The 13610-nt window shown below is 43.6% G+C and overlaps 1 protein-coding gene across 1 annotated transcript in view; it reads right to left on the reverse strand.

The window, feature by feature from the left end:
- The window catches only part of ccdc141 (coiled-coil domain containing 141), a 217649-nt gene that overhangs the window by 153733 nt on the left and 50306 nt on the right, over nucleotides 1–13610 (reverse strand). Inside the window, exons 3-6 of the mRNA XM_068035521.1 lie at nucleotides 3670–3861; nucleotides 3395–3503; nucleotides 1526–1779; nucleotides 474–593 (exon numbers count right to left, since the gene is read on the reverse strand). Coding sequence (XP_067891622.1) covers nucleotides 474–593; nucleotides 1526–1779; nucleotides 3395–3503; nucleotides 3670–3861 — 675 coding nt within the window. The remainder of the gene's footprint in view (nucleotides 1–473; nucleotides 594–1525; nucleotides 1780–3394; nucleotides 3504–3669; nucleotides 3862–13610) is intronic.

Genomic DNA, 13610 nt, shown 5'->3' on the forward strand with positions numbered 1-13610 from the left:
CTTTTAACCTCCCAACACACTCCCAAACCCACACACTCTTGCACATTAAAATCCAACACAGTATGTTTCTTGATGTATTCTGTAAGTATTCATGGAAATATTTATATGGAGTGACAGTTTTATTTACATTGCATAAATATTTTATTTGTGAACAAATCAACTGAGGAAAATACCTGCTTAGTAAGTTCTGGCAAACTTTGAGATCAGCTATATTTTGTCCATCATGAAAAATCTATCTTGAAAATAATAGACTAAATCATTTAAAAATAAACCATGAAAAAAGTAACTTTTTAGTAACCTATTAAAGGGTTTCAGAATCACCGTTCAAATAAATATTTGAATATATATCCCACATACGTTTTTCATTTCACTTATGCAACTTTGTCTAAAAGGTACGTGGAATATCATGTTTCAATAATACTCATCAGGGAAATGATATGGATTGGATGCTGTTGTAGAGAGTATGCACTTACCTTGGCTTTACACCCAAACTCTTGGTGCTCCTGCAGCAGCCATTCATTTTCAGTCAGGGACGAACCTAGTTGTTCATTCTGTAAATAAGTCTCACCATCATGCTGGAACCACTCTATCACCTTCATCAAATACACAGTGGAAATTGTGAAAGTCATTTATTACATAGTATTGTACAGACAATTTATGTTGGGCTACTTTTAATTCTCAACAAACAATGGATATAAACGTAGAAACATTTATGTACCAAACAAAGCTACCAAACTATTGCATTATATTAATGGAGAATCATTGGATTAAAAATATTAACCTTATGCAGATGATAACAACTGTCAATTAAAGCTTCCACTTACAAAGAAATAATATAACAGAATGACCTGAAAAATTATATCATACAAGACATAATTTATATTTCCTCTTATGATTGAATTCTAATTAATTTTACAATTTCCTCTAATGCTCAACTCTGCATCAAGGATAATAGTTTATATTGATAGTTGTCAGATAGTAAATTAAAATTGAATAACAGTAATTCTAAATTTATGAAAGCCTGAAAGTGATTGCATTTATTTTATGTATTTGTCAGCTACAAACTAAAGCTGGATTAGCATATTTAAATTTGTTTCTGAAGGGGGCATAAATTTTGGGAACTGGATTGGAATCAAACCAAGATGATAGAATGAAAGCTCCCTCTCACTGCTGGCAAGAAAAGTCTTATGTAAAACATGACATTTATTCTTCGAGACTGGATTTCAATCCAGTTCCACTAATGTTATGATAGTGGATTTTTAAAAATTCATTCTCAGGATATGAACATGGCTGAAATTTATTGCCCATCCCATGATATCCCCATGTATTATATACACCTGAAGGCTACTCTTGATCACTGTCTTTATTTTGACAGTATTGTGCATTCCTCAAAAGCAAGCAGTTATAAGTAACATATGTATAACCAATTAATTTTTTCCCAAAAAACTCTGCTCTTAGGCAAGCACCTTTTTATTTCAACATTAAATTTGTAGTGTGCTATTAATGATATAGATTTGGCTGTTACCTTATCTGCCTGCTGGTCCCACTGATAGATCTGCAGAATCTGCTCCAGGTCCAGCCGCTGACGATGGGATTGCTCTTCCAACTGTCTCCTCCTGTCCTGTAGTAGTTCCAACAGACTCTCAATTTTCACACAGCTGCTATGAGCCCCATGAACTAACTGGGAATTTATTTTAGGTCCAGAAACTTTGAACTCTTTGATTACAGTGAGGAGTTCTTGACTTTTATTTAGAAGATCCATTGAGTTTGTTAAAAGGACTGAAATGAAAGCAAACTTGCTCAGAATCAAGTCACAGTTCAACTTGTGCACAAAATAGAAAATATTTTATATATTTCCTTAAACTATTCATTTTATCTGATGATTGCTTGGAGAAAATTTCAAGTAAGCATTGAAATGCGTAGTCTGCATTCTTCTGATCAGTTTTTCCACAATTTCTAAATCACTCATTTTATCTCTTCTTTCTCTATTCTACCAAATAACCTTACTCATCTTTTTCTATTTTTCCCTTAAAGTCTCTTTCAGCTCAGAAAGGGAATGAGATAGACTCAATTGTATTCTCCACGACCATTAATACTTGCCTGCAAGTGACCAACAAGACATATATTTCTGTAGTGGGACTGGCATCCACATGCTCTGCCACCCACCACTCATAAATGAATGCTCTAAACACTCCCAACAACTGAAAGAGAACTAGTACAGTATGTCCAATTTGAACTAACGCAATCAATGTTGGCATTGCTGGCTTTAAATCCAATCATCACTTACTGTGTAACTCAGGCTCTCCTTTCTATGGTTGTCATCTCTTTCTCAAGTTCAGCACCGAATCTGACAAGTCAGGTGCAGGATGCAATTAAAGCTAGGGCTCTGACTCTTGGTTCGCTGCTGATAAAACTGAATCAATAATTGCTGTATTCATATCATTAAGGGATGGAAACAATGTGGAAAAAAATGACTTCTACAGTCAAAAGACTGGCTGCTTACAGTTCAGAAATTCTTGCATAACCTTCCGAAAACCCGATAGGTTGCAACCTCTTGTTTTATTTATTCTCACCTGCACCAACCTTCCTTCACCTGGGACAGTTGTTATGTTGGCTGCACTTTCCCTGTAATTGCAATTACACAGCTGCACCCCAACCACCCACCCAAAAGCTGCAATGAAATTACAGTGTAATCAGAATTTTAGTCCTACTGCTGAACTACTGACTACATCACTGATCTTTTTCTTTCCGGACACATTTATTATTTTTCTCTGCATGCTCAAACCAATATAGAACAGTAAATGTCAATAAGTAGGCTACTCTAGTTCACACAATCAGTCAAAGCCAATTGGTTATGGCTCAGTGCCAGCTTGAATCATTGATATCTTTCTCAAAAAGGGAAGTTAAACAAGTGGAAAGACTGGAAATTGGAAGGTTCAAGATCACATTTACTCAAAGTCAGACAAATTCAAATGGTAATGGCCAAGGTAGAGTGCAAGTATTACAGAATATAAGAAAAGGAATAAAGTTGTGTTGTGCAAATCAGTTGTGAAGGCCCAGATTGATTCTGAAATGAAACAGAGTGAGACTCCCTTCTTCAAGGAATCTCTGCATTGCTCTGGTGTCAGGTTAGGGTCTGGATTCAGACTGTAATTACAAGTGTGGTGTCAGTTTGAAACAAAACAATTTTGCACAAATACAACAGCTATAGTGTAAATGCACTCTTAATAGTTTGTTTTACTCAAATGTGTCTAGTACACTGTCCAACCTTGATTATTAAAAGTGAGTCACAGGCCACCATTTCAGTAAGTCAGGATAAAAGGCTGCAGATACCTTCTTCCCATTCTCCTTTCCAGTTACAAATACTCAGGATATATTTAGTGCAATCACTTGCCTTTCTTAAGATGTTGATGATGATGAAGAAGTTGCTTCAAGGATTCCATATCCTCAAATATCTGGGCACTGTTCAGAAAATCTTCAGCTTCATCAATTTTTATCGCAAACTGGAAAGATTTTTTTAGTACAGAATCACCTTTAAGACTGCCATATCAATTGAGAGATCACTATACAATTTAATATTTACATTAATCTAACTGCATATTTTAATTCCAAGATCAAGTAAAATTGGTCTTGTATTTTAAAGTCACATTTCCTTTGTTGATTACCGACCTCTAAAGCTTGATCGAAGAACTCAGATGCCATTTTTAAAAGCCTCTTTCGATTTTCAAGCAGTTGGTTGAGAGTTGTCCAATTATCCCCTAGAGTTTTTCCCATCTCATCATACAATTGGCTCTGGTTTTTATTAGCTTCTGCTGTTTTGTCAGCTTCATGCAGCAAATCCCTAACACCACCTTCATGTGCCTATTACAGAGAAAAACAAAGTAAAGGTAAAGTTTTCTGAACACTGAAACTGTTTAAACAAACTAAGGTAGGACTCTCCTTTTTATTAATTTCATGGGATGTGAGCATCACTGGCAAGGCCAGCTTTGTTGCCCATCCCTAATTGCCCTTGAGAAGGTGGTGGTGAGCTACATTCTTGAACGGCTGCAGTCCATTTGGAGCTCCATCAAAGCTCATTTTATAATCAGTTAAAAACAGAAAAAAATTTAAATATCCTACATTTTATCTAACTCGTTCTATGAATATTTTGAATATCTTTAGTTAAACAGTGATAGCTGATGACTGGGGCAACTGATTCAAACAGATTACTGAACCTTGCTCTGTGCAAAGGGCTTATATTCATCATCAGGTAATTGCTAACCCTGTTGCTTCAGTACTCATTTCAATAGTCTCAAAATTCAGCCTGGAGGGTGGGAAGGAGGATAAGGTGGGAGAGAGGAGGCAGAAGGGAAAAAGGGAGAGAAGGGGGTGGGAGCAGAGGCTCAGGTGGAGTCATGGAGATATAGGGTAAAAGAAGAGTAAAGGAGAGCAGGAACATATGTGACAGGAAAGGACATTGTGGGGGGAAATATAATAGTGGACCATGAGAATTAAGTTCCTGAGTCACTAAGAGGCCGAGTGCTATATGCAAGCAGCTGAAAAGAATGAGAAAGCCCTGAAAGCAACAGCAGAGCTAGAGTAACTGAAGAAAAACCTCTGGTAAAACAAGGCAGCTAACTTGAATAACCCTGTACAACTTGTCTGCATTCAAGGAAGACTCCAACGGCTAAACCATTTAGTCAGTTAGTAGGAACAGTCCTGGCACTTCATTTTTTTCTCCTTACCTCTCTGTGAAGTGCCTACATTAAAGGTGCTCTATAAATGTGAACCATTGCAGCTGCTGATATACCCTTGATCTGCAGTTCCGAAAATGGGGTTGTCTAGGTCTGGAACTGAGGGACGACAGGGTACTGAATAAATATTAAATTGCATTGTAGTAGGTGAAAAGCTAAAACCTGTAAATGTAAGTAGTTGATTTTGGATCATTTGTGAATAAAGTTACTGTTCTTTAACAGTACCACCACCTGTTTCTTGACACAGATGGTTAAGAATACGAACAGACAACTGGGCAGGTAAATGTACCATAACCATGACCAACTAAATCAGGAATAGTAATAATAAATAACAGTATATAAAGATTTTGTTGGTATTCTGTTAGTTATAGTCATGTACCTGTAATTAATTTTCTCCTCAGATTAAAAAGTGTGCGTGCCTTTAAGACTTTGTTAAAAACAGTGCACCTTTAAGGGAGAGGACATTCTGGAAAAACAGAGTGACACAGCTGCATTTTTTGTTACCCTGGGCAACAGCAGGAGAGAGAGAGCGGTCACATGGTAATATTTCTATCTGGCTATGTGTGGAACTGGCAGAAACCGGCTGAAACCAGTTAGTTCTGAGAGCCTTTCCAGTGAAGCATACCGAAGAGAAGAAAGCTGTCTATTTCCTCTCAGCAAACATTCTACAAGGAACTACAAGCCAAGTTAATTCCTTAAGTAAAGAAGAAAAGCCTTCTTTTTCAAGAAACTGTTTGTATTGCTGTGCTCATCGTTCAAGAACTGTTTAATGCTTGCTGCAGCTGAAGATTTGAATGTCTATCTACTGAAGGACTATTTTCATCAAATCCATGTGAAGATTTCAAGTGACCTTTGATTATTTTCCCATTAGAAGACCTCATCTATCAGAAACGTAACCTACAAAATACTCACTTATTTTATTCTTAAGAGACAGCTAATTTTTAAAAACTCCGCTTTTAAAACCAGTTAACCGTTACTTTTGAGCGTATAGGCTGAATTTTACTGGCCACTCGATGCCACGGGTCACGGTAAAATTCTACGGGGAGAGGCCCGCTTCGACCTGAGACATCGAGAAGGGGCTGCCGCATATTACCGGCGGCGGGGGGACTTTGGTGCGGCTCCCCATCACCTAGCGGCGGGTCCTTCATCAGCATATGCAAATTAACATTAATCATATGTAAATAAACTTACTTGGTGATTCTACATACTGCAGCCACAGTGTGCTCATGGCAGAGCAGGTGGAGATGGAGCCCACTGGAAGGGGAATCGAACAAGCAGGCTGCTTTGTCATAGATGACATTGAGCTTTTGAATATTTTTAATTGTTCTCTTGTGCATCAGATTTATTAAAAGATATATATGTGATGAACCCCTTAAACCATATAAAAGCTGTGCAGAAATCGCCATATGACTTGTCTAGAGTCTTAGTCATGGTTGTTATTAATTAGAATGGAGGGAGTGGAGTGAATAATGTTCCAGCTTCTTTCCAAGATAGTCTTTCACTAACCGAAGGAGGAGGCTTCAAAAACATCCCTATCCTCAATGATGGTGGAGCCCAGTACATCAGTGCAAAAGACAAGGCCAAAGCATTGCAACCATCTTCTGCCAGAAGCACCAAGTGGATGATCCATCTTGGCCTCCTCCTGAGGTCCCCACAATTATAGATGCCAGTCTTTAGCCAATTCGATTTACTTCACGTGATATCAAGAAACAGCTGAAAGCCCTGGATACAACAAAGACTATGGGCCCTGACAACATCCCAGCTATAGTACTGAAGACGCGTGCTCCAGAACTAGCCACAGCACCTAGCCAAGCGGTTTCATTACAGCTACAACACTGGCATCTAGTCAACAATGTAGAAAACTGCCCAGGTATGTCCTGTCCACAAAAAGCAGGACAAATCCAATTACCACCCCATCAGTCTACCCTCAATCATCAGCAAAGTGATGGGAGGTGTCATCAACAGTGCTATCAAGTCGCACTTACTCAGTAATAAACTGCTTACCGATACTCAATTTGGGTTCCACCAGGGTCACTCATTACAGCCTTGGTTCAAACATGAACAAAAGAGCTAAATTCCAGAGGTGAGGTAAGAATGACCGCCCTTGACATCAAGACAGCATTTGACCAAGTATGGCAAAATTAAAGTCAATGGGAATCAGGTGGAAAACTCTCCACTGGTTGGAGTCATGTGTCCCACATACAAGAAGTACAATGATACAAATTATGGACAAGATCTGAAGAGTTATAAAAACTGACGTTGTCTTTTAAAAAATGGACCTTTCTTTTAAAAAGTGATCAATGCACCAAAATGGCTGCCAAAGAATAAAAGGGCGTGGCCTTTGCATATTCAAACTGTTTGACAGGGACAAAGGAAATTCTTAAAAGCTAAGAGGTGTCAAGTGCGCCCATCCTAAAATATTCCAGCAAACCAGAGGGCACATACCCTGCTGTAGAAATATGCATCTATACTGTACAGCAGTGAACTGTAAGTGATCCACGTACTTCAAATGAACATTCAACGAATAGAGATATCTACAATCACCTCAGGCCTGCAATCAATGAGAACTTGATTTCCAAGAGAATTCAACAGGTTTACCATGACCTCTGCTGAAATCTGCACCCCACTTAAAATCACTTACTCTTTTTTTCCTCTCTGCCTGTCAAGAAAACATGTTATGCTGAATGAGGATTTTTAATTCATTGGTTGGAAACCCACATTAAACTTTTAAAAAGGAAAGCTGGGATCCGACATTTAACTTTAAAAAAGCTGGCAGCCAAGATGGCCACCATAATTTGTATTGAAATACCTTACATTACAGGACATCGAATTGGAGACACATGTCCAACAAGGCTCCCATCCAGGACAATGGCTTGGATACCTGAGTGGATTATCCACTTTCGCCCTCATTAGCAGGACTTTCAAAGCCATCTTGGAGCATTCACTGGTGGAGACGTACTTCCAGGGCATAAAGACTGACACAGTATGACCTCAGCGAAATTTGGGCTTTAGACTTTGGACCTTATTAAAAAAAAAAGTACTGAGCGAACCATGTGATTGTCTCCCTACTCTGTGTAAAACTTTTTGTTACAAACACAGACAAGCTTTGGGGAGCGAACCTCTGCAAGACCCAGGTGTGGCTGTGTCTTTCTCTCTCTCTCTCCAGACAACATCGCAAGTTCAAAGTCTGTCAGCCTGTGGAACATCCAAGTCTATGATTGCTACAGACAGAGACCCCGGGGGAAGAAAGCCACCGACATCACCATCTCCAAGAAAACCCTGAACCAGGTGGACCAGCTACAAGTGCACTTCTACCAGCCAGAGACTTCAGAACCACAAATTCAGCAGGAAGACAACTGAATTACCAGACCGCACAGACTGGATATTATTTTTACTTGTTCTGGACTGTAATCCAACCCAAACTATTCTCCATCACTCTACAGAACCATAGAAAAGTTATGGCACAGAAAGAGGCCATTCAACCCACTGTGTCTGCGCTGGTTGAAAAAACTAGCTTCCCAATCTAATACCACTTTCCAGCACCTGGTCCATTGCCTTGCAGGTTACAGCTCTTCAGGTGCAGGTCCAGGTACCTTTTAAATGAGTTGAGGGTTTCTGCCTCCATCACCGATCCAGGCAGTTAATTCTAGACACCCACCAACCTCTGGGTGAAAAAGTTTTTCCTCATGTCCCCTCTAATCCTCTACCATACACCTTAAATCTGTGCCCCCTGGTAATTGACCTCTCCGCTGGAAGACCAGGTCCTTCCTGTTTACTCCATCTAGGCCCCTCATAACTTTGTACACTTCAATTAAGTCACCCCTTCAGCCTCCTTTGTTCCAAGGAAAACAACCCTAGCCGATCCAATCTTTCCTCATAGCTGCAATTTTCAAGCCCTGGAAACATTCTTGTAAATCTCCTCTGTATTCCCTCCAGAGCAATTATGTCCTTCCTGTAATGTGGTGACCAGAACTGTACCCAATACTCCAGCTGTGGCCTAACCAGCGTTTTATACAGTTCCAGCATTACAGCTTTTGTATTCTATACTTCGACCAATAAAGGAAAGCATTCCATATGCCTTCTTCACCACTCTATCTACCTGTCCTGCCACCTTCAGGGACCTGTGAACATGCACTCCAAGGTCTTTCACTTCCTATACCCCTCTCAATATCCTCCCATTTTTTGTGTATTCCCTTGCTTTGTTTGCCCTCCCCAAATGCATTGGCCGGAATTTGAAGGTGGGCGGATGGGAGCTGGACTCCGACGTAAATGCCGGTGGTGAACCCGCTTCCGCCCAGCCTGGGGATCCATCCCGTATCTTACGGGTCCCCAGGCTTTATTTGGCCCAAGGTGGGACTTCCACCCACTTGAGGGAGGACGTCCCGCCTCAGTGAGCTGCTGGCCAATCAGCGGGCCAGCAGCTCTTAGTCTCAGCAGCGCCACCGGAAGTGGTGGCCACTGCTGGGACTGAAGCCCAGCTGACCGGGGAGGATACCAAGGAGCCGGGACTGAAGGTAAGTTTGGGTTGTCGCACCAGGGGAATCAGTTGTGCCCTGTTTTTTTTTTATTCATTCATGGGATGTGGGTGTCGCTGGCCAGGCCAGCATTTATTGCTCATCCCTAACTGCCCTGGAGAAGGTGGTGGTGAGCTGCCTTCTTGAATTGCTGCAGTCCATGTGGGGTAGGGACACCCACAGTGCTGTTAGGAAGGGAGTTCCAGGATTTTGACCCAGCGACAGTGAAGGAACGGCGATATAGTTCCAAGTCAGGGTGGTGTGTGAACTGGAGGGGAACTTGCAGGTGGTGGAGTTCCCATGCATTTGCTGCCCTTGTCATTTGAGGTGGTTGAAGTCGCGGCTTTGGAAGGTGCTGTCTAAGGAGCCTTGGTGCGTTGCTGCAGTGCATCTTGTAGATGGTGCACACTGCTGCCACTGTGCGTTGGTGGAGGAGGAAGTGAATGTTTGTAGATGAGGTGCCAGTCAAGCGGGCTGCTTTGTCCTGGATGGTGTCGAGCTTCTTGAGTGTTGTTGGAGCTGCACCCATCCAGGCAAGTGGACAGTATTCCATCACACTCCTGACTTGTGCCTTGTAGATGGTGGACAGGCTTTGGGGAGTCAGGAGGTGAGTTACTCGCTGCAGGATTCCTAGCCTCTGACCTGCTCTTGTAGCCACAGTATTTATATGGCTGTTCCAGCTCAGTTTCTGGTCAATGGTAGCCCCTAGGATGTAGATGGTGGGGGATTCAGCGATGGTAATGCCATTGAATGTCAAGGGGAGATGGTTAGATTCTCTCTTGTTGGAGATGGTCATTGCCTGGCACTTGTGTGGTGCGAATGTTACTTGCCACTTATCAGCCCAAGCCTGGATTTTGTCCAAGTCTTGCTGCATTTCTACACGGACTACTTCAGTATCTGAGGAGTCACGAATGTTGCGGAACATTATGCAATCATCAGCGAATTTCCCACTTCTGACCTTATGATTGAAGGAAGCAGCTGAAGATGGTTGGGTTCGGACACTACCCTGAGGAACTCCTGCAGTGATGTCCTGGAGCTCAGATGATTGACCTCCAACAACCACAACCAACTCCCTTTGCGCTAGGTATGACTCCAGCCAGCAGACGGTTTTCCTCCTGATTCCCACTGACAGTTTTGCTCGGGCTCCTTGATGCCATATTCGGTCAAATGCTGCCTTGATATCAAGGGCAGGCACTCTCACCTCACCTCTTGAGTTCAGCTCTTTTGTCCATGTTTGAACCAAGACTGTAATGTGGTCAGGAGCTGAGTGACCCTGGCAGAACACAAACTGAGTGTCACTAAGCAGGTTATTGCTAAGCATGTGCTGCTTGATGGCACTGTTGATGACACCTTCCATCACTTTACTGATGATTGAGAGTAGGCTGATGGGGCAGTAATTAGCCGGTTTGGACTTGTCCTGCTTTCTGTGTACAGGACATACCTGGGCAATTTTCCACATTGCCAGGTAGATGCCAGTGTTGTAGCTGTACCGAAACAGCTTGATAGGGGCGTGGCAAGTTCTGGAGCACAAGGCTTCAGTACTATTGCTGGAATATTGTCAGGACCCATGGCCTTTGCAGTATCCAGTGCCTTCAGTCATTTCTTGATATCACGTGGAGTGAATCGACTTGGCTGCAGTCTGGCATCTGTGATGCTGGGGACTTCAGGAGGAAGTCAAGATGGATCATCAACTCAGCACTTCTGGCTGAAGATTGTTGCAAACAATCTCCTCCAGTTAGTTGTTTAATTGTCCACCACCATTCACGGCTGGATGTGGCAGGACTGCAGAGCTTAGATCTGATCCGTTGGTTATGGGATCGCTTAGCTCTGTCTATCGCATGCTGCTTACGCAGTTTGGCACGCAGATAGTCCTGTGTTGTAGCTTCACCAGGTTGACACCTCATTTTGAGGTAAGCCTGGTGCTGCTCCTGGCTTGCCCTCCTGCACTCTTCATTGAACCAGGGTTAATCTCCTGGCTTGATGGTAATGGTAGAGTGGGGGATATGCCGGGCCATGAGGTTACAGATTGTGGTTGAGTACAATTCTGCTGCTGCTGATGGCCCACAGCGCCTCATGGATGCCCAGTTTTGCATTGCTAGATCTGTTCGAAATCTATCCCATTTAGCACAGTGGTAGTGCCACACAACACGAAGGAGGGTATCCTCAATGTGAAGGTGGGACTTCGTCTCCACAACGACTGTGTCGTAGTCACTCCTACCAATAGTGTCATGGACAGATGCATCTGCGGCAGGCAGATTGGTGTGGACGAGGTCAAGTATATTTTTCCCTCTTGTTGGTTCCCCCACCACCTGCCGCATACCCCGTCTAGCAGCTATCTCCGTTAGGACTCAGCCAGCTCGGTCAGTAGTGGTGCTACCGAGCCACTCTTGGTGATGGACATTGAAGTCCCCCACCCAGAGTACATTCTGCGCCCTTTCCACCCTCAGTGCTTCCTCCAACTGCTGTTCAACATGGAGGAGTACTGACTCATCTGCTGAGGGAGGGCAGATGGTGGAAATCAGCAGGAGGTTTCCTTGTCCATGTTTGACCTGATGCCATGAGACTTCATGGGGTCCAGAGTCATTGTTGAGGACTCCCAGGGCAACTCCCCCCCTACTGTATACCACTGTGACACCACCTCTGCTGTGTCTGTCCTGTCGGTGGGACAGGACATACCCGGGGACGGTGATGGCAGTGTCTGGGACATTGTCTGTAAGGTATGATTCCGTGAGTATGACTATGTCAGGCTGTTGCTTGACGAGTCTGTGGGACAGCTCTCCCAACTTTGGCACAAGCTCCTATATGTTAGGAAGGAGGACTTTGCAAGGTTGGCAGGGCTGGGTTTGCCATTGTCGTTTCCGGTGCCTAGGTCAATGCCGGGTGGTCCGTCCGGTTTCATTCCTTTTTAATGTGGGTCTGGAGTCACATGTAGAGTCACACCAGGTAAGGACAGTCGATTTCCTTCCCTAAAGGACATTAGTGAACCAGAGGGATTTTACAACAATCGACAATGGTTTCATGGCCATCATTAGACTAGCTTTTTAATTCAATATTTATTAATTGAATTCAAATTCCACCTTCTGCTGTGGTGGGATTTAAACCCATGTCCCCAGAGCAATACCCTGGGTCTCTGGGTTACTAGTCCAGTGACAAAACCACTACGCCACCACCTCTCTGAGGCTTGGGTGGTCGTTTGAGGGGAGGGGGGGGGCGTCTTGGTTCCCGGGGTTGGGTTGGGAAGCGGGGGCAGCCCTCAATCGGGCACCCTGTGCCCGACTGCCATGCACCCCACCCCCCCACCCGGGGTGCGGAAAGGGCCGGCAGCTATAGCTGGGCGGCCTTTCACGTCCCCGGCACACCCGCTTGCCACGGGGAAAATACCTGTGGAGGCGGGCAAGTGGCCCTTAATGGCCACTTAATTGAACTCATGATTGGCCATGGGTGGGCGGGCCATTTCACACCACCGACGCCCATCCCCCCACCCCCGGCCGGACCTCCGTAAACTTGGTCGGAGGTGCGATCAGGGCACGTAGGCCTCCCAGAGCCTACCGCTCAATTTTACGCCACTCCCATGCCACCATCTGACCTGCTGGGAATACTGTCCATTTGCCTGGATTTGTGCAACTCCAAAAACACTCAAGATGCTCAACAACATACAAGACAAAGCAGCCCATTTGATTGGCACCCCATCCACCATCTTAAACATTCACTCCCTCCACCATCTGGTGCACAGTGGCAGCAGTGTATACCATCTACAAGATTCACTGCAGCAACTTGCCAAGGTTCCTTTGACAGCACCTTCCAAGTCCCCGACCTCTACCACCTAGAAGGACAAGGGCAGGAGATGTGTGGAAACACTACCATTCCCTCTCCAAGTCACACACCATCCTATATTGCTATTCCTTCACTGTCACTGGGTCAAAATTCTGGAATTCCCTCTCTAACAGCACTGTGGGTGTACCTACACCACAAGGGCTTCAGCGGTTCAAGAATGCGGCTCACCGCCACCTTCCCAAGGGCAATTAGGGATGGGCAATAAATGTTGGCCTTTCCAGCAAAGCTCGCATTCCAATTAAAAAAAGGATTTTACTGTTAGTGTAATCAGCAACATAGTTTTCAACAACTTCATTTGCCACTGAGTGTTCTTGTAAGTAAAAAGGCTCCCACCTGCATTCATTAAGAGGTATGTTATTATCTTTAATAGTCCAGACACTAAGCTAATTTTAACACATAGAAAATCATGCACTGGAAGCACTAAACATGAAAAAGTACCCCCAAACTTGACACGTGGCCTCATAGATCTGTTGTAAGCAAGGTGCAGCGAGACCTGGGTGTCCTTGTGCACCAGTCACTGAAAGTAAGC

The sequence above is a fragment of the Heterodontus francisci genome, chromosome 7 (assembly GCF_036365525.1).
Source record: "Heterodontus francisci isolate sHetFra1 chromosome 7, sHetFra1.hap1, whole genome shotgun sequence".
In the NCBI taxonomy this organism is placed as follows: domain Eukaryota; kingdom Metazoa; phylum Chordata; class Chondrichthyes; order Heterodontiformes; family Heterodontidae; genus Heterodontus; species Heterodontus francisci.